This window comes from Tachyglossus aculeatus, chromosome 5 (assembly GCF_015852505.1).
Source record: "Tachyglossus aculeatus isolate mTacAcu1 chromosome 5, mTacAcu1.pri, whole genome shotgun sequence".
Taxonomy (NCBI): domain Eukaryota; kingdom Metazoa; phylum Chordata; class Mammalia; order Monotremata; family Tachyglossidae; genus Tachyglossus; species Tachyglossus aculeatus.
In genome coordinates this window covers 57562509-57588404 of record NC_052070.1, presented here as the reverse complement: position 1 = coordinate 57588404, position 25896 = coordinate 57562509, and the positions used below count along the sequence as shown (strand labels likewise).

The following is a 25896-nucleotide window of genomic DNA, read 5'->3' as shown; positions in this document are numbered from 1 at the left end:
TATTTTACTTGTACATATTTATTATTCTATTTTATTTTTTTAATATGTTTTGTTGTCAGTCTCCCCCTTCTAGACTGTGAGCCTGCTGTTGGGTAGGGACCGTCTCTATATGTTGGCAACTTGTACTTCCCAAGCACTTAGTACAGTGGCCTGCACACAGTAAGCGCTCAATAAATACAATTGAATGCTTAGAACAGTGCTTGGCACATAGTAAGCGCTTAACAAGTACCATAATAATAATTATTATTATTACAGTGCCTGGCCCAAAGTAAGCACTTAACAAATACCATCATTTTTGTTTCTTCCCCTCTCTGGGCCTCAGTTACCTCATCTATAAAATGAGGATTAAGATTGTGAGCCCAATGTGGGACAGGAACTGTGTCCAACCTGATAGGCTCAGTGGAAAGAGCCCAGACTTGGGAGTCAGAGGTCATGGGTTCTAATCCCGGCTCTGCCACTTGTCAACTGTGTGACTTTGGGCAAGTCACTCAACTTCTCTGGGCCTCAGTGACCTCATCTATAAAATGGGGATTAAGACTGTGAGCCCCACCTGGCACAACCTGATCACCTTGTATCCTCCCCAGCACTTAGAACAGTGCTTTGCACATAGTAAGTGCTTAACAAATGCCATCATTATTATTATTATTATAACTTGTATGTACCCCAGCACTTGGCACATAGTAAGCACTTACCAAGTACTATAATTATTATTATTAATTATTATTACTAGACACTTGGGAAGGACAAAACAGAAAAACAATGTGGTCCCTGCTCACAAGGAGCTTACTGTCCAATTGGGGGGACAGACATGTTTACAAATGGAATAATCAAAGTAAGTAATTGGGTATAAAAAAGGGCTTAAGTACTGGAGATGAAGGGCTTATGTCTACAGTCCTCTAGAGTGTAAGCTCATTATGGGTAGGGAATGTATCCACTAATTCTTTGGTATTGTACTCTCTCAAGTGCTTAGGAATAATAATAACAATAATAATAATAATAATAATGATGATGATGATGGTATTTAAGTGCTTGCTATGTGTAAAGCACTGTTCTAAGCGCTGGGGAGGTTACAAGGTGATCAGGTTGTCCCATGGGGGGCTCACAGTTTTAATCCCCATTTTACAGATGAGGTAACTGAGGCACAGAGAAGTGAAGTGACTTGCCCAAAGTCACACAGCTGACAGTCGGCGGAGCAGCGATTTGAACCCATGACCTCTGACTCCAAAGCCCGGGCTCTTTCCACTGAGCCTGCTCTGCACATGACAGGTGCTCAATAAGTATGATTGATTGATTGATCTTTAGCCCTGCACCAAACTCTGAACATTGAACAAAACAGTATGGCCTAGTAACAGAAAAGCAGCATAGCACAGGTGATAGAGAATAGGCCTGATAGAAGGACCTGGGTTCTAATCCTGACAACACCACTTGTCTGCTGTATGACCTTGGGCAAGTCACTTAACGTCTCTGTGCCTCAGTTACCTCATCTGTAACATGGGGATAAAGACTGTGAGCCCATACGGGACACGGACTGTGTCCAACCTGATTATCTTGTACCTATCCCAGCGCTTAGTACAGTGCCTTAAGCACTTAATAAATACCATGAAAAAAAAAATCCTGGCCCCAGGCTACATTCCTGACACTGGCTTGAGGTGGCTTTGTGGGCAGGGATTGTGTCTACTAACTTTGTAATATTGTGCTCTGACTTAGTACAGTGCTCTGCACCCAGTAAGCGCTCAGTAAGTATGACTGATTGAATCCCCATAATCGTCAGCCTCTCCTGTAGGGGGTTTGGCAGTGGCAAAAAGGTGGTTAAAGGGGAAGAGGCCAAGAGGACAGGGATATAATAATAGTAATTGTGGTATTTAAGCGCTTACTGTGTGCCAAGCACTGTACTAAGCGCTGGGGTAGATGCAAGATAATTAGGTCCCGCATTTATTCATCCAATCGTATTTATTGAGCACTTACTGTGTGCAGAGCACTGTACTAAGCGCTTGGGAAGTACAAGTTGGCAACATATAGAGACGGTCCCTACCCAACAACGGGCTCACAATCTAGAAGAACACGGGGCTCACAGTCCAAGTAGGAGGGAAAATGGTTTTGAATCCCCATTTTCCAGGTGAGGGAACCGAGGCCCAGAGAAATGAAGTGACTTGCCCAAGGTCACAGTGCAGGTAAGGGACAGAGCCAGGATTTCAACCCAGGTCTTCCGTCTCCCAGGCCTCTGCTCTTTCCACTAGACCGCACTTCTTCTCTTTATTCAGTGGTTAGCGCATCGGGCTTCTTGTCCCCTACAAGGGTCTTTTCAGTCCTTTCCCATGAGGAAAGACGGGGCAGTGTTGTTGATTGACATTTTACAGAAGGGGACTGAAGTCCACAGAGGTGAGGTGACTTATCCAAGGTCACCAAGCAAGCCCAGTGGCAGAGCAGGGCTACTAACTCCTCGCCAGGGCCCTCCCTTCCCGATAGACGGCTGCCCCTTGGGGATTCTGTCCACAATTTGGGGTCCTGGGGCCCTCTCTTTCTGAGCTCCTCATTCCCCCATTGCTTCCAGCACTGAGTTCAAACACAAGCACAAAGTCCAGCATCCAGGTAAAATCAACAGCCGGGTGTTTGCTTTTGGGTTCTGTGACGTGGGTGAGAGGTAACGTTTTTCACTTCCCAGATGGGATTGTGGCAGTGGGATTGTGGCGGTGAGAGTGGGAGAGGGTGCTGGTGACCCGGAGTTAGGACTTTGGGGTTCAGGTTCTACCGCCAAAGAGGGAAAAAAAATCTTGGCTCATGGTGTCTCAATCAGTGGCATTTATTGAGTGCTTACTGTGTGCAAGGCACTGTGCTAAATGCCTCCCTCTAGATTGTAAGCTCATTGTGGGTAGGGAATGTGTCTACCAACTCTGTTATACTCTTCCAAGAGCTTAGTACACTGATCTGCACACAGTAAGTATTCAATAAATATGGTTAATTGTTTGGGAGAGTACAATAGAACAGAGCTGGTAGACTCTTGACCTTGACTCCTGACCTTGAGGTTCCTTCTGGGCTCATCTGGGATGAACAATGACTTCTGCCTGAACTTTGACTGAAAGCGTTGACTTCACTCATTTGGCTCCCCGAGGATACGAAGCTGTCAAGGGGGGATAGCCTGGTGGGCTAATTAGTCTGGGGTCCTTATTTGCAAGGCAGAGGTAATGAGCTCTCTCCATTTTGGAATTATGATCAAAACATATTTCTATCCCATCTATAAAACTTCCTCAAAACACTTCCTGCAGCAAGGCCCAGGAGAAATAATAGGGTGTTGGGAGTCAGGAATTCTGGGTTCTAATCCTGATTCCTCCACTTATCTACCATGTGGCCTTGGCAAGTCACTTCACTTCTCTGAATCTCAGTTTCTTCATCTATAAAATGGGGATTCAATACCAATCCCCTTTAGAATGAGGGCCGAGGTGGGACAGGGACTGTCTGACCTGATTATCTTGTATTTACCCCAGTGCTTAGTACACTGAACAAATATCAGTGCTGAACAAATACCACCAATATCACCAATTTTATTATTATTATCATCACCCATGCCCCCCTTCTGCCTACCCCCTGGACCTGCTAATGGATCCATGAGCCCGGTGTAAGGAGAGGTACAGACCAGCTCCTGCTTTCTATTAGTTCTGCTTCCTGATTTCTCTTAGCAGCAGCAGCATGGCTATATTCAGGACTTGGAGATCTAGGTGAAATCTGTTTTCTATCAATTAATGGTATTTATTGAGCATTCATTATGTACCGAACACTGTACTGAGCACTCGGGAGAGTACAATACAACACAATTAGCAGACACATTCCCTGTCCATACGAGTTTACTGTCTAACTCACTCTATTGGCTCCAGGAATCTTATTTAGACTGTGAGCCCCTTGTGGGAAAGGGATTATGTCTGGCCTAATTAACTTCCACCTTCCCCAGTGCTTAGAACAGGGTTTGACACATAGTAAGTTCTAAACAAATACCATAAAAAAAAATCGTCCCGGTCTCTGGGCATGAGCCCACTACCCGGATTCATTCATTCAGTCGTATTTATTGAGCACTTACTGTGTGCAGAGCACTGTACTAAGAATTTGAGAACAGTCAAGAGGCTACGCAGGTGACATGGAAACCACAGAGGAGGCTGGGAGGGAGGCCAAGGACCCGAGGGCTCCCATCCTCTCCTTGTGGCAGATGCTTTCCTCCTATCCACACTCCAGCCCAAATCCTTCTTCCTCCCACCCTTCACCTTCCCCTAGGAGCTGGCTGTCCCCTCACTCAGCCTGGTCATCTGTCTGGACGGGGTGCCAGTTATGCTGCAGCTGGCAGGGAGAGAAGACTCCTAGCTAACTGCCCCCCTCCACTGCAGAACCCAGAAGCTGGCCAAACTCATCATGCCCCATTCTTCAGGCTTCCTGCTGCTGCCGCTGGTTGCTACCGCAACAGGGAAGTGTGGGGGGCTCAGCCCAGGCTGGGGAGAAACCGGGGTGAGCGGTCTTTCCTTCAGACCCTCGGAGGTAGCAGGCACAAGGTTTGAACTGATTTGCAGCCCGCAGAACCTCGTGTCTCCCAGGTTGGACTCCTCTGCCTGGTGCTTTGCTGGAATCGGGGAGCCGGCCCCATTTGCCTGAATTCGGAGAAGCAGCGTGGCTCAGTGGAAAGAGCCTGGGCTTTGGAGTCAGAGGTCATGGGTTCAAATCCCGGCTCCGCTACTTGTCAGCTGTGTGACTTTGGGCAAGTCACTTCACTTCTCCGGGCCTCAGTTCCCTCATCTGTAAAATGAGGATGAAGCCTGTGAGCCCCCCGTGGGACAACCTGCTTACCTTGTATCCCCCAGCGCTTAGAACAGTGCTTTGCACATAGGAAGTGCTTAATAAATGCCATTATTATTATTATTAATTCCGAGAAGTCGGCCTCAGAGGCAGACTGTGGCCCCACAGTTCTCAGCATGCAGTGCTCTGTCTCCATCCCAAAAGCCTAGGGGCCGTGGCAGGACTGGAACAGTGAGAAAGTCTCTGGCCACTCCCTGGGCTGTGGTGGGCCTCTCCACAGAGGCAGGATTATCTCTGGGGCCCATGCTGTGACTTCATCCTGGTTTGACACTTTCTTGGTGTCTTGACCTCTTCCCAGACAGCGTGCTTGCTCCTCAGCCCTCCATTCTCTTCAAAAGTTTTTGCTGCCTCCCCTGGGTGAGTGGCCTCTGGCCTCCTCACTACCTCCACTAACTCAATCAATCCATCAATCAGTGGTATTTACTTAGGGCTCCCTGGGTACAGAGCACCTGTAATAGGCGCTTGGGAGAGTACAATACAATAGGTAGAAACAATCCCTCCCCTCAAGGAGCTTACAGACTAGCAAGGGAGCTGGACACTAAAATAAATTATGGGGAGGGGATTAAAGATATGAACATAAGTGCTGTTGGAGGTGGGGGTGAGTAACTAAGGGCTTCCCTTCCATTTCAGGCTTCCCCCCTGCACGGCCCCAACTTTCTGTCCTAGGTTCAGACTCAGATGGGGGGTGTGCTTGGCCCCTTGAGTCATTGACTGAGGCCAGGGAAGGCCAGTTACCTTCCCAAGCTAGCAGCCTGCTGATGCAGGGGGTCAGCTTTTCCCCTCCCTGCAGCGAGTGCACTCCCTCCCTGCTGTCTGTGTTCTCTGACCCACCCTTAGAGGAAAGGTGTAGCCCCCCAACCTTCACATGCCTCTTGGATGCCTCCTGGATGGCTTCCGGAGGGACAGCTTGGCTTCTCCCATCCCCAAGCACTTGGCGATAACTGTGGTACCTCTTATAATAATAATAATGATGGTATTTGTTAAGCGCTTACTGTGTGCCAAGCACTGTTCTAAGCTCTGGAGGGGGGGGATACAAGGTAATCCGCTTGTCCCACATGGGGCTCACAGTCTTAATCCCCATTTTACAGATGAGGGAACTGAGGCACAGAGAAGTTAAGTGACTTGCCCAAAGTCACACAGCTGACAAGTGGCGGAGCAGGGATTAGAAACCATGACCTCTGACTCCCAAGCCCGGGGTCTTTCTACTGAGCCACGCTGCTTCCCACTTCTTCTGCCCGCTTCCCTCTCTGGTCCCCAGACCCTCTTCAAAGCCATTCCAAGCTGCTGGTTCTGTGTCCTGGGATGGGTTTCCCTCGACCCCTCATCCTTTCACCTTCCCTGCAGTGTGACTGTGCCGGGTTCCTATCGCTCCTGGTGCAGGGAGGGCGGGGGGCGGCACCCAGATATGAGTCCCTCTGAATTCTCTGTGCCTTTCTGCTCTCCGTCCTCCCCTCCCTGCCCTAGGTTGAGATGGAAGAGCTCCGCGGTGGTACAGGTGGCCAACGAGCCCATCCTCGAGTTCAAGCAGGGCAGCCCGGAGCGAGCCGCTCTACAGCAGGTACCGGGCCTTGGAGGTGAGGTGGGAGGGAGAGGATGGTGGGGGCCACAGGGAACCGGGTCTTGGGCAGCTGAGGGTGGTGGAGAGCCAGGGGTGGCAAAGAGCTGGCACAGCTGGGAGCTGTGGGCGGCAAGGCATCGGGAGAGCCGGAGACACCGAGTATGGACCTCAGGGATGGCAGGGAGCTGGGATTTGGGGAACTGAGGCAGGAAGGAAACTGCGCCAGAACACAGGTGGCATTGCGGGGTGGGACGAGAAGCCGCGTGGCTTAGTGGAAAGAGCCCGGGTTTGGGAGTCAGAGGTCGTAGGTTCTAATCCCGCCTCCGCCACTTATCAGCTGTGTGACTTTGGGCAAGTCACTTAACTTCTCTGTGCCTCTGTTACCTCATTTCTACAATGGGGATTGAGACTGGGAGCCCCATGTGGGACAACCTGGTTACCTTTATTTACGAGAAGCAGCGTGGCTCGGTGGAAAGAGCACAGGCTTGGGCGGCAGAGGTCGTGAGTTGGAATCCGGGCTCTGCCGCTTGTCAGCTGTGTGACCTTGGGCAAGCCACTTAACTTCTCTGTGCCTCAGCTACCTCATCTGTAAAATGGGGATTAAGACTGTGAGCCCCACGTGGGACAACTTGTATTCCCCCCAGTGCTTGGAACTGTGCTTTGCACAAGCGCTTAACAAATACCATCAAAAAAAAAAAGTGAGCTCTTCCTGGCCTCTCGCCCCTCCTTGCAGTCTTGAGTGCAGCCTTGGCAGTTGCTGATTGGCTTTGTTTGTCGCGAGGGAAGCAAGATTCCTCTCATTCCAGAGAGTTTCTTGCCTGATCAGTTTAACAAACAGGGGCCGCTCCTCACAAAACTGGACCTTAGTCAGGGAAGCAACCTCTTGAGGTCACTCACTCCAATCCCCTGCCTCCAGGCAGAAAGCAGAGAAGCAGCATGGCCTAGTGGAGCGAATACAGGCCTGGGACTTAGAGGACATGGGTTGATTCATTCAATTGTATTGAGAGCTTACTATGTGCAGAGCACTGTACTAATCTAATCCTGAGCCTTCCATTTGCTTGCTGTGTGACCTTGGGCAAGCCACTTCACCTCCCTGTGCATCAGTTTCCTCAACTGTAAAATGGGGTTTAAATACCTATTCTCCCTCCTACTTTGAGCTGCATTTGAGACAGGGACTGTGTCTGACATAATTAACTTGAACCTACCCCAGTGCTTAGAACTGTGTTTGACACATTAAACACTTAAGAAATACCATAAAGAGGAAAAAAAATGATTCACAATAGAAGATTGTCTCCCCTTCCAAAAGTGTTCAGAGACTTCACCCCATCCTCGGGTGTCTGCACGGGCATTTAGTCATGCCCAAAGTCAGACTGTTCTTCCTTAGGCACCGAATTTCCCTTTCTAATTAAAGCCAGTACTCTACTCCTGTGGCCTGTGTGGTTCTAATGAAGAGTTGACCAGGGCCAGCTGACTAGTGTGTTTGGATTTCCCCTCTGTTTTAGCCTTTCCTTCTTTTAGACTAAGTAATCTCAGTTCCCCATAGCCTTTGTTTCCCATCATAGCTGCTGTTCTTCTTTTCCAGTCTCCAGTCCTCCACATTTTTTTTTTTCATGGTATTTGTTAAGTGCTTCCTACCTAAGCACTGGGGTAGTTACAAGCTAATCAGGTTGGACACATTCCTTTTACAGATGAGATAACGGGCTCAGAGAAGTGAAGTGACTTTGCCCTAGTTCACGCAGCAGACGTGTGGCAGAGCTGGAATTAGAACCCAGGTCCTTCTTACTCCCTGTCCCATGCTTTATCCACTGGGACATGTTGCTTCCCTTCTTACGATGCAGAGGGCAAAACTGGAACCAGAATTCCCTGGCCTGAGCTGAGTAGGGCAACAGGGAAACTTGGTCCGGATGGTGATTCCACCACGGCCGTCTAGTTTCGCCCGACCTTGGTCAGAGTCCCCGGGTACCATGAGCCTTCCCCCTCCCCTTCTACCTTGCTATCCAGCTCCTCCTTTCCCTGCTCCTTCTCCTCTCTTCATCCTGGCATCCAGTTACCGCCTTGTCCCCCCCAACTGGAAATGCCCTTCCCCAAGTTTGGCCCATTCAAGTTGCTGCCTGGTTCCCCCAGTGGGGAGGCCAGCGATGAGGGTGGTCAGGAGGAAGGAAGAAGGCTGTGAGGAGACAGGGCTGGGGAGGGAGGAGTTGGGGAGCATCCTTTTCCCCCCCAACCCGACGAGCCAAGGACCCTGGGTAAACCTGCGGGTACCTAGTGTAGAGTAAAGGCTCACATGGGCATTTGGGGTTGGAAGCTTTGGGCATAGGAGAAGCAATGTGGGCCAATGGTTACAGCATTAATCTGGGAGTCAGAAGGACGTGGGTTCTAATGCCGGCTCTGCCACTTGTCTGTTGTGTGACTTAGGGCACTTCTCCATGCCTCAGTTACCTCGTCTGTAAAATGGGGATTAAAGCTGTCCAACCTGATTAGCTCGTACCTACTCCAACTCTGGCATATAGTAAGCACTTAAATACCATGGAAAAAAATTGAATTGTGTGGCCTCTGATGGTTTGCTATGGCTTTTTTTCTGCGATAGATGTGCTCTTGTCCCACAGGGCCTGCCCTCTCGCCCCTTCCAGTCGTTTCTCTGGCAGAACTTTGGCTGGGCCCGAGGCCTAACGTCATAGCCGTGAGCCCTGGAGCTCCTGGGCAAGACTCCAACTCAGGACCGTCAGGCTTGGGACTTGACCTGTGGGGCGGGCGCTCTTTGGATGGGGGTGGTTCTATTTCCGGGGCGGGGGGTTCCCAGCGGTGACAGCTTTTGCTCGTTTTCCAGGCCCTGAATGATCTGAAAGGCAAGACGGAAGAAATCCCGTGTGTGGTTGGGGGTGAGGAGGTGTGGACTCCAGATGTGCGGTATCAGCTGTCGGTCAGTACTGCTGCCCTCTCAGGCTGCTGGAAGGGGAGGGAAGGGGGTTGGCACTTGTCAAAATGAGGGGGGCCTTTGGGTAACTGTATGGCGGCATTGAAGGAGGCACATGCCAGTCATCTGAGGGAGAAAGGGGCTTTCACTTCATTTCTCCCTGGCTCACATGCCTACAAAAGCTAAGCGTGGACCCAAGGAGACAGAGGACCTGGGTTCTAATGTGACTCTGCCACTTGCCTGCTGTATGACCTTAGGCAAGTTGCATAACTTCTCTGTGCCTCAGTTACTTCATCTGTGAAATGGGGATTAAAAGCCTCTTCTCCTGAAGCAGCGTGGCTCAGTGGAAAGAGCCCGGGCTTTGGAGTCAGCGGTCATGGGTTCAAATCCTGGCTCCACCAATTGTCAGCTGTGTGACTTTGGGTAAGTCACTTCTCTGTACCTCAGTTACCTCATCTGTAAAATGGGGATTAAAACTGTGAGCCCCCATGGGACAACCTGATCATCTTGTAACCTTCCCAGAGCTTAGAACAGTGCTTTGCACATAGTAAGCGCATAACAAATACCATCGTTATTATTATTATTATTAATAAAAGCCTCTTCTCCTGAAGCAGCGTGGCTCAGTGGAAAGAGCCCGGGCTTTGGAGTCAGTGGTCATGGGTTCAAATCCTGGCTCCACCAATTGTCAGCTGTGTGACTTTGGGTAAGTCACTTCTCTGTACCTCAGTTACCTCATCTGTAAAATGGGGATTAAAACTGTGAGCCCCCCATGGGACAACCTGATCATCTTGTAACCTCCCCAGCACTTAGAACAGTGCTTTGCACATAGTAAGCGCTTAAAAAATACCATCGTTATTATTATTATTAATAAAAGCCTCTTCTCCTGAAGCAGCGTGGCTCAGTGGAAAGAGCCTGGGCTTTGGAGTCAGTGGTCATGGGTTCAAATCCCGGCTCCACCAATTGTCAGCTGTGTGACTTTGGGCAAGTCACTTAACTTCTTGGCACCTCAGTTACCTCATCTGTAAAATAGGGATTAAGACTGTGAGCCCCCTGTGGGACAACCTGATCACCTTGTAACCTCCCCAGTGCTTAGAACAGTGCTTTGCACATAGCGCTTAATAAATGCCGTCATTATTATTATTATTATTCTCCTTCTTACATAGCCCTTTGAGGGACAGTGATCTGCACATACCGTATCTTCCTCAGCACATACTACAGGGTTTATCAGTCAGTCATATTTATTGAGTGCTTACTGTGTGCACAGAACTGTACTAAGGGACAGTTCTGTATAATGATATAACACACACAAGCAGCGTGGCTCAGTGAAAAGAGCCCGGGCTTTGGAGTCAGAGGTCATGAGTTCAAATCCCAGCTCTGCCAAGTGTCAGCTGTGTGACTTTGGGCAAGTCACTTCACTTCTCTGGGCCTCAGTTACCTCATCTGTAAAATGGGGATTAAGACTGTGAGCCCCCAGTGGGACAACCTGATCACCTTGTAACTTCCCCAGTGCTTAGAACAGTGCTTTGCACATAGTAAGTGCTTAATAAATGCCATTATTATTATTATTACACATACGCACACAGTGCTTAAAAAATATTTCAATTAAAAGCCAAGTAGGCAAGCATGAGGCCTGACCCCTTCTCCTTCAGTGGCCATCCAAGCATTCTAAATTTCCCCCCCACCACTTAGTGCCTTTGCCCAATCAACCAGTTGTATTTATTGAGTACTTATTGTGTGTGGAGCACTGTACTAAGCCTTTGGGAGAACAGTAAAGATAATAGACATGATCCCTGCCCTCAAGTAACTTACAGTCTTTGCTGCTGAATATAAGCCTAGTTTTCCCATCCCAATGCGTTTTATAATAATAATCAAAATAATTGTGGTATTTGTTAAATACTTACTATATGCCATACACTATGGAAGATGCGACTGGGATTTGGACTGTGTCCAATCTGATTATCTTGTATCTACCCCAGTGTGTAGTACAGAGCCTGGTGCATAGCAAGTGCTTAACAAATACCATTTTCTTTTTCTTTTTTTTTTTTTTGAAAAGATAATCGGTTCAGACCCAGTCCATGTTCCACACTGGGTTCACAGTGTAAGAGGGAGAACCAGTCTTGAACCCTCATTTTACAGTTGAGGAAACTGAGGCACAGAGTGGTTAAATGACTTGCCAAGGTGACACAACAGACAAGTGGTGGAGCTGGGATTAAAACCAGGTCCGCTGACTCTCACGCCTGTCCTCTTCCCACTAGGCCATGCTGCTTACATACAAGGTACAAAGGTTTAGGTGAGATGAACTAGCTGCGTTAGGGTTAACAAATAAACAACTGATCTTTGGCAGATGATAGAAAGCAGCTTTACCTGTTAAAATGATGTTTAGATGGAGAACTCTGAGGTGACACACGGTTGACAAGTTTTTTATAGGCTTCGGGCCATTAATCTTAGACACCCACACACACGGCATCAGATTGAAGAGTATTTATTGAATGCCTCCTCTGTATATGTGTGTATGTATATGTGAGTTTATAGGGTGCAATGCCAAGTTGGGTGAAGTATCACAAAGAAGTCAGAAACCTGATCCTTCTCTTCAAATCCCTGCTCACAGTCTGAAGGGGAAGTAGTAGACCTAAGCTGAAAAATTCATCATAGTTAAGACCGAGGGCATTGATGTAAATAATGTCCGCATGTGAACAAATGAGTCAGTAACATTCATACGTTCATCGTATTGATTGTTTACTTGCGCGCAGAGCACTATATAACAAACAGACAAATGCATATGTGTTGAAGTGTTTGGTGCGATAGGATGGCCAGGAAGGTGTCTGGGGAGTGGGAGGGTTAATGAGAATTAACTGGCTACAGAAAGTGAGCAGTGGGGAGGAGGGTGTGGGCAGGACCGTCCTGAGACCCTGATGGGGGATCAGAGCCTCTGGGTGAGTTGGAAGGGGCTCAGTAGTGTCCTTGGGGAGCAGAGCTGGCCGGGGGCTACCCTAGGGCAAGGGGAGGGCTCGCTGAAGGAATAACAGGTCTTTGGGAAGGGGGAGAGCCACCATCTCAAATATGTCAAACAGGGGGACCTGGGAGCTCTGAGCCGCAGCTGTTCAGTAGCTGTGGCAAACTGGGAGCCATGAGGATGATGGCATCAGTATTTATTGTGCCCTACTGTGTGTGGGACACTGTGCTAGGTGTTTGGGAGACTAGGTGTTTGGGAGTCTAATGGGGGAGAAATGTGGACAGGCCAGTCCCATTGGGTCTGCCATAATGAATTACCCAATCCTATCAGGTTTGCCATAATGAATTGCCCAATCCTATCAGGTGCTTTGCACATAGTAAGCGCTTAATAAATGCCACTATTATTATCAGGTGTGAGCCCGTTGTTGGGTAGGGACTGTCTCTATATGTTGCCAACTTGTACTTCCCAAGTGCTTAGTACAGTGCTCTGCACACAGTAAGCGCTCAGTAAATATGATTGAATGAATGAAATCAGGTCTGCTATAATGAATTGCCCAACCCTGTCAGGTCTGCCATAATGAATTGCCCATTCCTGTCAGGTCTGCCATAATGTGTAGTTGGATCACCCTCCCTCTCCTGGACTTGGACAGCCATCGGGCAGTGGTAGAAACCCAATTGGTAGCTGGGGGAAAGAGCTGAGTTGGCTCCCAGGCCGCCTTGGCACTGCTTACCTCCTTTTTCCCCACCCAGGCCTCCCCCCAGCCTTTTATAATTACTCTGCTGTGGGGATGGAGGTGAACTGTGGAGGGGTCCTGGGAACTCAGGGAGTGGAGGTAGAAACATGGGATGAAAAGGCATCAGATTTATGGTCTGGAGCTCAAGTTTCCCCTGCAGTTTTCCCATCCCCAGTGCCCCTCCCTCCATCTCAGATGTTCATTCATTCATTCAGTCTTACTTATTGAGTGCTTACTGTGTGCTCACTCAGCCCACCTGTTCTCTTCCTTTCAGCCATTTAACCATGGGCACAAAGTGGCCAAGTACTGCTACGCGGACAAGGTCAGTGTGAATCCCAGATGTCTGCCCCGGTGGCTTGGGGGGATCTGTGCCGTATGGGCTTGGATGTCTAGCCCCTGGGTTGGGTGTGGGACATGGACAGGATCGGTTCTGATTTCCTGTTTTGGCATCTGGGAGCGAGTGAGTCCATGGATATGGTTCCTTCTCCCTCTCTACCTCTTTCTCCCTTTTCTGCCTCTCTCTCCCTTTCTCCTCCGTCTCCCCCTCTCTTTCTCCTCTGTCCCCCACCCGCTTTCTCCTCCTCTCTCCTTCATCCCAGGAGGAATCCCAGTGTGTGGTCTTTCCTCATCTGCCCAGGACTTAATCAACAAAGCGATCCAGGCTGCCTTGGCGGCACGGAAGGAGTGGGACTTGAAGCCCATTGCAGATCGGGCCCAGATCCTCCTGAAAGCAGCTGATCTGTTGAGTGGTCCTTACAGGGCTGAAATTCTGGCCAAGACCATGGTTGGGCAGGTAAGTACGTTTGACTGGAGAGAATGCCAGTCTTCGCTGATCCCAGACCCCTGACTGTGACCCTAAGATCCTACAACATAAGCAGAATTTATGGCCTGCTTTGCAAATGAGTCTTGAATGGGTGGTTTATCCCTTTTCCGAAGATTCAGACCTCAAGGAGATTGTGGTCCAGTGGGGGGATATGGGATGGGCACAAATGCTCAGGAGAGCCCAAGAAAACACGGGCAGAAGCACAGAACCACACACGATATGCCCTAGGGTCTGCTGGGATGGTCAGATTGAATAGAGGCAGTGGACATATCAATCCGAGAAGACTTTGTGGAGGAGGAGAGCTTTAAGTAAAGTCTTGAAAATGGGATGGGACATAATTTGGTGAAGAGGAGCTTGTGCAGAGGAAGAGGAAGGCAGAACAGAGTGGGGCAGGAAGGACTAAGGGAAGGGCCTGAAAACCTGCTGGAAAGTTGAAAGGGAAGGAAAGAGATATTTAATTTAGGATAACAGTGTATATTAAACACCTTCCATGGGCAAGGCATTGAACCAGGTGCTGGGGGAAGAAGTACTCGGGTGATATATAGGAGCGACTCCTGGTCCCCCAAGGGGCTCACAATCTAGGAGTAAGGAGAGGAGGGGGTTGGTGACAGACTCATAAAGAAAGATCAATCAGTCATTGAGAAGCAGCGTAGCTCAGTGGAAAAAGCACGAGCTTTGGAGTCAGAGGTCATGGGTTCAAATCCTGGCTCCGCCAATTGTCAGCTGTGTGACTTTGGGTAAGTCACTTCACTTCTCTGTGCCTCAGTTCCCTCACCTGTAAAATGGGGATTAAGACTGTGAGCCCCCCGTAGGATAACCTGATCACCTTGTAACCTCCCCAGCGCTTAGAGCAGTGCTTTGCACATAGCGATTAATAAATGCCATCATTATTATTATTATTATAGATTGAGTACTGACTGGGAGCCGAGTACCACACGAAACACATTCATTCACTCACTCAGTTGTATTTATTGAGTGCTTACGGGGTGCAAAGCACTGGACTAAGCACTTGGGAGAGTACCATATAATAATAAACGGACACATTCCCTGCTCACGGTGAGCATTGTGTTCTCCCAACCACTTAATACAGTGCTCTGCTGCACACAGTCAGCACTCAATATGATTGATTGATGGGAGAGTATAATATGACAGAGTTGGTCCTGCGCCCAAGGAACCTACAATATAGAGGTTGAAGCAGAAATTTTGTGCCCCAGATTCTGAAGTATTGTGAGTCCCGTGTAGGACCGGGACTGTATTCAACCTGATTATCTTGTATCTTCCTCAGTGTTTATAACAATGTTTAGCACATAGGAAAAGCTTAACAAGTACCGTACTACTACTACTACTAATAATAATAATAATTATGATCAATGCAGCAGGATTTTCTGCTCCCGTGGATCAGCCCCACGATCACAGAAGTTCTAGACACAGGCACAGGGGAGGCCTTCCCTTTATCCTCCCAGTGTTTGAGTGCTTTCCGGGCTGGAGCAGGGACTGTTGGGAGTTCTAGCGGCGCTGGGGTGGGACAGTTTGTTTTATAGTATTTAAATGCTTACTTTGTGTCAAACACTTTTCTAAGTGCTGGGATAGATACAAGTTAATTAGGTTGGATGAAGTCCCTGCCCTGCACGGGGCTCATAATCTAAGTAGGAGGGAGAACAGGTATTTAATCCCCATTTTACAGTTGAGGAAACTGAGGCCCAGAGAAGTGAAGCGATTTGCCCTTGGCCATACAGCCGGCAAGTGGCAGAGACAGGATTAGAACCCAGGTCCTCTGACGCTCAGGCCCATGCTTCAGAGAAGCAGCGTGGTTTAGTGGAAAGAGCATAGGCTTGGGAGTCAGAGGTTGTGGGTTCTAATCCCTGCTCTGTCACTTGTCTGCTGGGTGACCTTAGGCAAGCTATTTAACTTCTCTGGGCCTCAGCTGCCTCATCTGTAAAATGGGGATTAATAATAATAATAATAATGGCATTCATTAAGTGCTTACTATGCACAAAGCACTGTTCTAAGCGCTGGGGAGGTTCCAAGGTGATCAGGTTGTCCCACGGGGGGCTCACAGTCTTACTCCCCATTTTACAGATGAGGGAACTGAGGCACAGAGAAGTGAAGTGACTTGCCTAAAGTCACACAGCTGACAATTGGCGGAGCCGGGGTTAGAACCCATGCATGACCTCTGACTCCAAAGCCCGGGCTCTTTGCACTGAGCCGCGCTGTTTCTCCGTGGGACAACCTGATTACCTTGTATCTACCCCAGTGCTTAGAACAGTGCCTGGCACATACTAAGCGCTTAACAAATACCACCATAATTATTATTATAATTATTATTTTCCACTAGGCCACACTCCTTCCCTTGAGGAGCGTATGTGTGGGATAAGGGCCTTTTGGAGAGCCCTAATATCCTCAAGGCCAGACATCCCGCTCTGATTCCATTTGACTGGTACGCCGGTATTCCTCAGTGATTTTCCTGGCCTTGCCAGCCTGGTGGGAATTCTTCCCGACTGACTCCCTGCAACCAGCAATTTGCTTTTCTTGGATGTTGCTGCCCTCTTTTGGGATGAGGAAGAGGAGGCGATGAGGCTCATCGCCCCTGGCCCTGAGAGAACCTTGAGCAACTAATAATGATTGCGGTATTCGTTAAGCCCTTACTGTGTGCCAGGCAGAGTTGACTGACAGTCCAGAGCACTGGGGGCGGCGGGGGAGACGTGACCTTGCCTCTCCCCCGATCCCACCTCGTTTCCCATTTCCAGGGCAAAACCGTCATCCAGGCGGAGATCGATGCTGCTGCCGAGCTAATCGACTTCTTCCGTTTCAACGCCAAGTTTGCCATGGAGCTGGAGAGCGAGCAGCCCCTCAGTGTCCCCCCAAGCACCAACAGCGTGGTGTACCGGGGGCTGGAGGTAACCCGGTCTGGCAGGGCGGAGGGGGGGTGGGAAGGGCTTGGACTGGGCTCAGTGGCGATGGTGGGGGCTCAAGGGTTGCCCAACGCACTCTCCCTCTCTTCCCTTCCTCTTTTTCCCAGGGCTTCGTGGCAGCTGTTTCCCCCTTCAACTTCACTGCCATTGGCGGTAACCTGGCAGGAGCCCCAGCCTTGATGGTGAGTGTGTCCAGAGCGCTGAGACGTTGGGCATTCAATCAATCAATGGCACTTAGTAAGCGCTCAATAAATACGATTGACTGTACCAAGTGCTTGGTACATTAACCCGTATCCGCCCAAGTGCTCAGCACAGAAGAAGCACTTACCAAACACCGTCGTGATTAACATTGGTTCCCTGGCGGCTGCGATCCACATCTGTACCTGTAATTTCTGTGTTTTAACGTCTGTCTTCCAACCTTCTGGACCGTAAGCTTGTTGAGAGCGGGGCATACATCTGTTGGGAAGCAGCATGGCTCAGTGGAAAGAGCATGGGCTTTGGAGTCAGAGGTCATGGGTTTGAATCCCGGCTCCGCCGCATGTCTGCTGTGTGACCTTGGGCAAGTCACTTGATTTCTCTGAGCCTCGGTTCCCTCATCTGTCAAATGGGGATTAAGACTGAGCCCCACCTGGGACAACCTGATCACCTTGTATCCCCCCAGCGCTTATAACAGTGCTTTGCACATAGTAAGTGCTTAACAAATGCCATTATTATTCTATTCTATTTATTTTATTTTATTAATATGTTTTGTTTTGTTGTCTGTCTCCCCCTTCTAGACTGTGAGCCCACTGTTGGGTAGGGACCGTCCCTATATGTTGCCAACTTGTACTTCCCAAGCGCTTAGTACAGTGCTCTGCACACAGTAAGCGCTCAATATGATTGATTGATTGATTGGAAGTGTATAGTATGACAGAGTGGGTGGACACGTTCCCTGCCCACAAGGGGCTTGGGTTCTAGAGGGGGAGACAGATGTTAATATAAACAAATCATTTATATTATAGAATTTATAGATATATACATAAATGCTGTGGGGTTGAGGGTGGCGTGAATACCAAGTGCTCAAAGGTCACAGATCCAAGTGCATAGATGCTACAGAAGGGAAAGGGGGCTGGCAAAAAAAGGGTGTAATCGGGGAAGGCCTCTTGGAAGAGATGTGAATAATTGTGGTATTGGTTAAGTGCTTACTCTGTCCAGACAGCCTTGCCCACTTTCTCCTCCCTCTTTGTTTTTTTTTATTAATGGTATTTGTTAAGTCACCTCTCAGTCTCGCACCTGGAGAGTTTCCAGTACTCTACCTGTCTCGACTACGGGAGGGAGAGTCAAGCAGAGGCATATTCATTCCAGTCCTAGCTTGGGCAGTAGCTAGCGAGCGGAAGGCAATCGGCTACAAGTCAAAACTCACCTGTACTGGGCAGCAGCGGCCTGGGAGAGAGTCGAGGGTGGAGACTCAGGTTAACCATGTAGAAGGAGGCAATCCAAAGCTGCTTCCATATTTTTACCAAGAAAACTCTGTGGATATACTACCAGAAAGATTGCAGATGGACGTGGACGTTCTGGGAGAGATGTGTCCGTGGCGTCGCTATGGATCGGACACGACTCGACAACATAAGACAACCACAGTTTCTTAAATACTTACCGTGTACCAGGCATGTACTAAGCACTGTAGTAGATACAAGATAATCAATTTAGACACAATCCCTGTCCCATATGAGGTTCACAGTCCAAGTCAGAGGGAGGAGCATTTTATCCCCGTTTTACAGAGGAGGTCACTTCTGTATGCCTCAGTTAAGTGACTTGCCCAGGACCACAAAGCATGTTGCCAAATGTACTTCCCAAATGTCTGTTTGGCATAAATTGCCAAATGTGCCAAAGTATGTTGCCAAATTGTACTTCCCAAGCGCTTAGTACAGTGCTCTGCGCACAGTAAGCGCTCAATAAATACGACTGATGATGATGAAAGCAAACAAGTGGTGGAGCTGGGATTGAAACGCAGGCCTTCTGATTCCCAGGCCCGTTTTCTTTCCACCAGGTCATGTTGCTTTCCTCCTCTCTTCCCCTCCCAAGGGAAGGACAGGCAGGGTGGCTTAGTGGAAAGCTCACGGACTTGGGAGTCAGAGGACATGAGTTCTAATCCCACCTCCACCACTTGTCTGCTGGGTGACCTTGGGCAAGTCACTTTACTTCTCTGTGCCTCAGTTACCTCATCTGTAAAATGGGGATTAAGACTGCAAACCCCATATGGGACAACTTGATTATCCTCTATCTACCCCGGCGCTTAGAAGCAGTGTGGCTCAGTGGAAAGAGGCCAGGCTTTGGAGTCAGAGGTCATGGGTTCAAATCCAGGCTCCGCCAACTTGTCAGCTGTGTGACTTTGGGCAAGTCACTTAACTTCTCTGGGCCTCAGTTACCTCATCTGTAAAATGGGGATTAAAATTGTGTGAGCCCCCCGTGGGACAACCTGATCACCTTGTAACCTCCCCAGCGCTTAGAACAGTGCTTGGCACATAGTAAGTGCTTAACAAATAGCAACATCATTATTATTGTTAGAACAGTGCTTGGCACGTAGAAAGTGCTTAACAAATGCCATAATTATTATTATTAGTAGTAAAGCACTCTTCAGGCTGTTTTTTTGCTACCAATTTGCCAGTTTGGCTTGCCAGCTACATCCAAGATACTGGGAAGCAGGAAGTGACATAAGTAACCAAGAAAAGGACAGTGGGCAACAAAGACGGTAGGACCCCAGTGTTTGAGAGCAAGGTCAGAGATGAGTGTTTATTGAACACCCAGTGGGTTCAATGTTCTGTACTAAGCGCTTGGGAAAGGACAACACAAAGAAAGGAGGTGGTGCCTGCCCTCATGGAGCTTACATTCTAATGGGAGAGACAGACAAAAATATTTACAAACAGTAATCAAAATAAATACTCGAATATGCAGTTGCATGAACATGTATGCAATAAGTACTGAGGCTTGCCATAATTGAGTGCTAGCTGCACAGTTTGAGGTATTGGGAGTTAGTCAGGAAAGGCTTGTCGGAGGAAGTGGTGATTTCAGGAGGGCTTAGACTACGTGGAGAGCTGTTGTCTGTGACTTATGGAGTGGGAGGGATTTTCAGGAGGGGGAACCATGTGAGCGAGGAGATGGAAAAGGGAGAGTCGAGCGGGGTATAGCTTTTAGAAGGCACTCAATAGATACCAATCAATCAGTCACTCGTCACTCAGTGATTGATAAAGTCAGGGCCGAGGGCCTGAGCCAACAGCTGGATGTCCTCGGGGTGCCCTGCCCTCATGTGGACAACTGCCCCTTGAGGAAGCTGATTATTATTATTATTAATAATAATAATAATAGTAATAATAATAATAATAGGGGTATTTAAGTGCTTACTGTGTTCCAGGCATTGTGTCAAGCGCTAGGGTGGATACAAACAAATCAGGTTAGAAACAGTCCCTGTCCCACATGGGGCTCCCAGTCTCAATCCTCATTTTACAGATGAGGTAACTGAGGCCTCAAGAAATGAGGTGACTTACCCAAGGTCACACAACAGATAAGTGGCAGAGCAGGGACTAGAACTCATGACCTTCTAACTCCCAGGCTCAAGCTCTATCCACTACGCTGTGCTGCTTTGTTTTTTCCTGGCCGTGGCTCTGAAAAGCTACGCTCGGCCTCTGTCGGAGAGCACACCGAGGTTTCCCTGGCCTGGGAATCAGGTCTGCCCCAGGGTGAGGGTGGTGGTGAGCCCACTGTTGGGTAGGGACTGTCTCTGTATGTTGCCAACTTGTACTTCCCAAGCGCTTAGTACAGTGCTCTGCACACAGTAAGCGCTCAATAAATACGATTGATGATGATGGTGGCAGGGAATGGGGATTGGAGTCAGAAGTCATGGGTTCAAATCCCAGCTCTGCCACTTGTCAGCTGTGTGACTTTGGGCAAGTCCCTTCACATCTCTGGGCCTCAGTTACCTCATCTGTAAAATGGGGATTAAGACTGTGTACCCCCTGTGGGACAACCTGATCACCTTGTAACCTCCCCAGCGCTTAGAACAGTGCTTTGCACATAGTAAGCGCTTAATAAATGCTATCATTATTATTATTATTATATTGGGGTGGATAGAGGGCAGGGATTTCTTTCTGGCCTAGAGGCCTCATCTCAACTCCTCCCCACCCCCATCAGGATATCGACCTCAGTCTCATATCTGAGGGTGGGGGGGTCTGGCTCTCCCCTTTTCCTTGGGCCTGGAGGTCCAGGAAGGGGATGATTCGGGGGCCCCCCAAACTCAGGGACCTGGGAGCAAAGCCAGGAATTAGGCTGGGGCTCTTTGCCCCAGGGCGTGGGCAGGAAGGAGCATTTCGGGAATTAGTGTCTGGAACCTTGATGAGCACAGTTCTTCCCGAGGATTAGCCTGTCCATTCGTTTGTTCACATGACGGGGCATCAGCAGGATTAGCGAGGTGGGGAGGGGGCGATGAAGGTTGGAAGGAGGCTCTCCTGGAGGCTGAGGACTAAGCGCCCTCTCTCTTGGCCCCGGCAATGACTGCACCCGGATTTCACACTAACTTTTTGAAGCCGCGCTGAACCGTGAAGCCGATGGGAATGGGTGGAGCTCAGGGAGAGGGGCAGGTGGGAAGAAGCCCAAGTTGGGAGCGGCAGAATTATCAGCCCTCTGCTCCACTTCCTTGCCTCCCCTGGGATGGGGCCCCTCTACTCTTAAAGAAGCAGCGTGGTCTAGTGGTTAGAGCCTGAGCCTGGGTGTCAGGAGGTCATTCATTCATTCAATCGTATTTATTGAGCGCTTACTGTGTGCAGAGGACTGTACTAAGCGCTTGGGAAGTACAGGTCGGCAACATATAGAGACAGTCCCTACCCAACAGCGGGCTCACAGTCTAGAAGGGGGAGACAGACAACAAAACATATTAACAAAATAAAATAGAATAGTAAATATGTACAGGGTCATAGGTTCTAATCCCGTCTCTGCCACTTGCCTGCTATGTGACCCTGGAAAAGTCACTTCACTTCTCTGTGCCTGTTATCTCATCTGTAAAATGGGGATTGAGAATGTGAGCCCCACATGGGATGGAGACTGTGTCCAGCTTAATTTGCTTGTATCCACCCCAGCACTTAGAACAGTGCCTGGCACGTAGTGAGTGCTTAACAAATGCCATCATTATTATTATTACTCTAGTAGTGTACAGTAGTCCCTTTGGAGTGAGAGTAGGCCTTTTTATTCATTCATTCAATCGTGTTTATTGAGCGCTTACTGTGTGCAGAGCACTGTACTAAGCGCTTGGGAAGTACAAGTTGGCAACATATAGAGACAGTCCCTACCCAACAGTGGGCTCTGATGTTCTCCCTCCCCCTTAGACTGTGAACTCCTAGTAGGCCAGAGACTGTGCTTGATCTGATTGTATTGTATCTATCCCCGTGTTTAGCCCAGTGCTTGACACATAAGTGCTTAATAAATACCATAGTTGTTATTATTATTGTTGTTATTTTTAGAGGGCCATGCAGGATGTAATGCTGTCCAATGCTCTGATCTGGGCATTGGCCAGGCAGCTGGAAAAGACTAACAAAGCCCAGGGAGAGCTTGGAAACTATTATCTACCCCTGTGCTTAGTACAGTGCCTGGCACATAGTAAGTGCTTAACAAATATTAAAAAAAAAAAATGAGGGCTGGTAACTAGCTGTCCTTAGGCTCAGCTCACCAGCCATCTTCAGGAATAAGGTTTTGGGGAGGGACTTGAAAGAAGTGGTTTATGGAACTGAAACAGGATAAAATTAGAAATAGGCCAAGGGGAGGATGACTTGGCTCAGGTGGGATTAGAAGCCAAGGAGAGGATCTGGAAGCCAAGTGAGGGTTCCTCTCGCCTTAGGGGAACGTGGTGTTGTGGAAGCCCAGCGACACAGCCGTGCTGGCTAACTACTGTGTGTATCGGATCCTCCGGGAGGCTGGCCTCCCACCCAACGTCGTCCAGTTCGTTCCGGCTGAGGGCCCCGTCTTCGGAGACACCGTCACCGGCTCGGAACACTTCTGTGGCCTCAACTTCACCGGCAGCGTACCGTAAGTCGGCGGGGAGCGGATGGGAATGGTGAATGGGGAAAGGGAGGGATTACTGGGAGAGGGCAGCTGTAGGGGGGCACCAACATCAAAACCCGGCTTCCCTTACCCAACGGAGTCATGGGGTAGGGCTCGGTAAAAGCGGGATACATGAAAGTCCGGTGTGGGCAGGGATTGTCTCTATTGCTGAATTGTACTTTCCAAGTGCTTAATACAGTGCTGTGCACACAGTAAGTGCTCAGTAAATATGATTGAGTGAGTGATGAATGCTGTCCCTTCTCTGGGCCATTTCTGGGCCAAACCAGGAAGTCGGTTGGGTCTGTTGTAAAGGCTGTGCCTGTGGCTACATTACCACAGTTTCCTGGGGGCTAGGGTTCCGGGCGGGGAGCTGAAGCAATGGTAACACTCTTAGATCATGAGCCCCCCAAGAGACAGGGACCATTACTAATTCACACCTGTGAATTCTCTCCCAGGGCTTACTACAGTGCTCTGCACACAGTAAGACCTTAAAACATACATACATGCTACTTATACAACAGCTACTATTGCTATTACAAGCAGTGTGATGTAGTGGAAAGATTACAGACCGTGGCGTCAGAGGGCCTGGGTTCTAATCCCCGTTCCGCCGCATGTCTGCTGTGTGACCTTAGGCAAGTCATTTCACTTCTTTGTGCTTCAGTTCCCTCATCTATAAAATGGGGATTAAGACTGTGAGCTCTTTGTGGGGCAGGGACTGTGTCTGACCTGATTACCTTGTATCTACCCCATACTTAGAACAGCACTTGGCACATAGTAAGCACTTAACAAATACCACAATTCTTCTGCACATAGTAAGCACTTAACAAATACCACAATTCTTCTTCTTATTATTATTACTACTACTGCAACTACCAGGCCTAGAAGATGCAGGCTCAGGAGATCAGGACCAGGAAAGGGAGGACTCAAGGGAATTGATGGAATAAATTAGTGGTAATGGTCCAGGCCACGACATTACCTGCCTCTTGGGCTGATATCAGATATCACAGAGTACAGAGCTAATCGCCTAGTACAGTGCTTTGCCCACAGTAAGCCCTCAGTAAATATGATTGAATGCATATGCAACCTGTGGGCAATGTCTGGGGTTATTCTTTTCAGGTGGGCATGGGGGGAGCCCGGGACAGTGTCGCCTCTCCCTCCCTGCATCTCTCCCTGCCGGTGACGATCCCTTTTGGCCAAGAGCAAATTGGGCAGAGTTGGGCCCGGGCTGTTGGGGTCAGGATTGCTGGTTCCTGTTTTTGGTTCCCTCTGGGCAGGACCAGCCTCTGAGCAGGGTGTGTGGGGAAACCACCCTGGTCTCAGTCTGGTTGATTCCTATTTTGGAGCTTGTGACTTGAGAACGTCCTCCTTCCTCCCCTCCCTCACCATTGAGTGTGATGGAACTGGTGGGCTTTTCCTCCTCTCTCCCATCTCCCCCAGCCACTTCTTCCTCCGCTGAAAGCTACAGAGCCTCTCCCCAGGATCATCAGCTCTTAATTGGACTCTTTAGTCCCAGGAGTCTGTCGACTTCCTGGGATCAGGAGAGGCAAAGCTGTACTGGTACCAACAACCTGGCCCCTTTGTGGGGGTGGACTGACCCTTGAGCTCACAGGGGGATGGACTGAATGACCTTGGACAGCCTTTGTAGGAGAAAGACTCAATGGTATGGGGTCCCAAAGTTGCCCGTCATTTATCTTGGATGTGGCACTCATGCCATATGGGATCTGACTGGCATCCCCAGTGCCAATGCTTTTATAACTGGCAAATGTCTTGATAAGGTGATAAGAGCAGGCAATGTGTCTGTTATATTGTACTCTGCGAAGAGCTTAATACAGTGCTGTGCACACAGTAAACGCTAAATAAATACCATTGACTGAATGCCCACTGTAGCATGGAGTCATTTTCAGCGTTTGTTTCTCTCCCATCTCCCCTGCCATATCCTGCCCAGGGCCAGGTTTTAGCTGCCAGCTGGCCTCCGTGCCCGAGCCGGTTAGTTTGCAAAACTCCCGGCGTTCAGCACAACTGCTGAGGGATGTTGTTTTCCTGAAGGGTCCCCCATTCCCCCTGCGAGGGGCTCCTCTCCCCAAAGACACCAGCCTATTAAAGTTGGTGCCATGCAGGGAAGGCTTCTGCCATGGTTTGATGAGCATGGTGGCTGAAAGGTAGGGAACTCATAAATTAGTATTAGCTACTGTGCCGGCTGGTGGGAGTTGATTAGCATTTTTATTGTTTTGCAGTACAGGGGTTTGTCACACTCCAAGCCCAGGGTTGGGGAGAGACAAAGGACTCTGGGTAACAGTTCCAGGACTCCGGTGGTGCTCTGCTTTGTGTCTTCCCCCTGCTCTTTCTCAGCCTACCTCCCCCTCACTCCATCATGCTTCCCCTGTCTCTCCTCAACCTCCCCTTGTGGGATGGAGCAAGGCTGTGGGTGGGCCGGAACAGCTCTCACTTCTGACCCCCACCCCGCCTCTGACCTCTGCCAACCCCCCCTCCTAGCCATCAGCCAGGCCACTGACCTTCCCCGTCTTATTTCAGGACCTTCAAGCGGCTCTGGAAGCAGGTGGCTGAGAATCTGGACCGTTACCGCACCTTCCCACGCCTGGCGGGAGGTAAGGGCCTCCACCTCTGGAACGCCTCAGCCTCTGAGGGGCTAGGATTTGCTGGTCGTTGGGCATTTCATCTCTCTCTCTCTCGACTTCCCCTCCACAAGTTTGAATTACTCTTCCCGCTCTTCCTCCTCATTCCTCTTCCCAAGACCCGGGGTTATTTCAGTGTCATCAGAATTGAGAACTCAAGACTTAGGTATAAATGTGAATTAAAATTGTGATATTTGTTAAGCACTTACAATGTCCCAAGCACTGTACTAAGTGCTGAGGTTGGCGCAAGATAATCTGGTCTGATGTTGGTGCAAGATAATCTGGTCCCTCACGGGGCTCCCAGTCTTAAGTAGGAGGGAGAACAGATGAGGAAACTGAGGTCCAGAGGAGTTGAGTGACTTGCCCAAAGTTACAGCGGAGACAAGTGGTGGAGCCCTAGGCCAGTGGCTCTTTCTACCAGACCCCAGTGCTTCCCGGGGGCCCCTGAGGGGAGAAATGACCTCTCCCAGA

At 49.2% G+C, this 25896-nt stretch overlaps 1 protein-coding gene and 1 non-coding gene across 2 annotated transcripts in view; both read left to right on the top strand.

The window, feature by feature from the left end:
• The window catches only part of ALDH4A1 (aldehyde dehydrogenase 4 family member A1), a 56787-nt gene that overhangs the window by 15584 nt on the left and 15307 nt on the right, over positions 1-25896 (top strand). Inside the window, exons 2-9 of the mRNA XM_038746478.1 lie at positions 6298-6391; positions 9219-9311; positions 13266-13313; positions 13629-13784; positions 16562-16711; positions 16834-16908; positions 22590-22777; positions 25325-25398. Of these exons, the coding sequence (XP_038602406.1) occupies positions 6298-6391; positions 9219-9311; positions 13266-13313; positions 13629-13784; positions 16562-16711; positions 16834-16908; positions 22590-22777; positions 25325-25398 (878 nt within the window). The remainder of the gene's footprint in view (positions 1-6297; positions 6392-9218; positions 9312-13265; positions 13314-13628; positions 13785-16561; positions 16712-16833; positions 16909-22589; positions 22778-25324; positions 25399-25896) is intronic.
• LOC119929217 lies at positions 17981-18118 on the top strand. Its single transcript, XR_005451352.1, has one exon. It is a non-coding gene; the product is annotated as a small nucleolar RNA SNORA7 (small nucleolar RNA).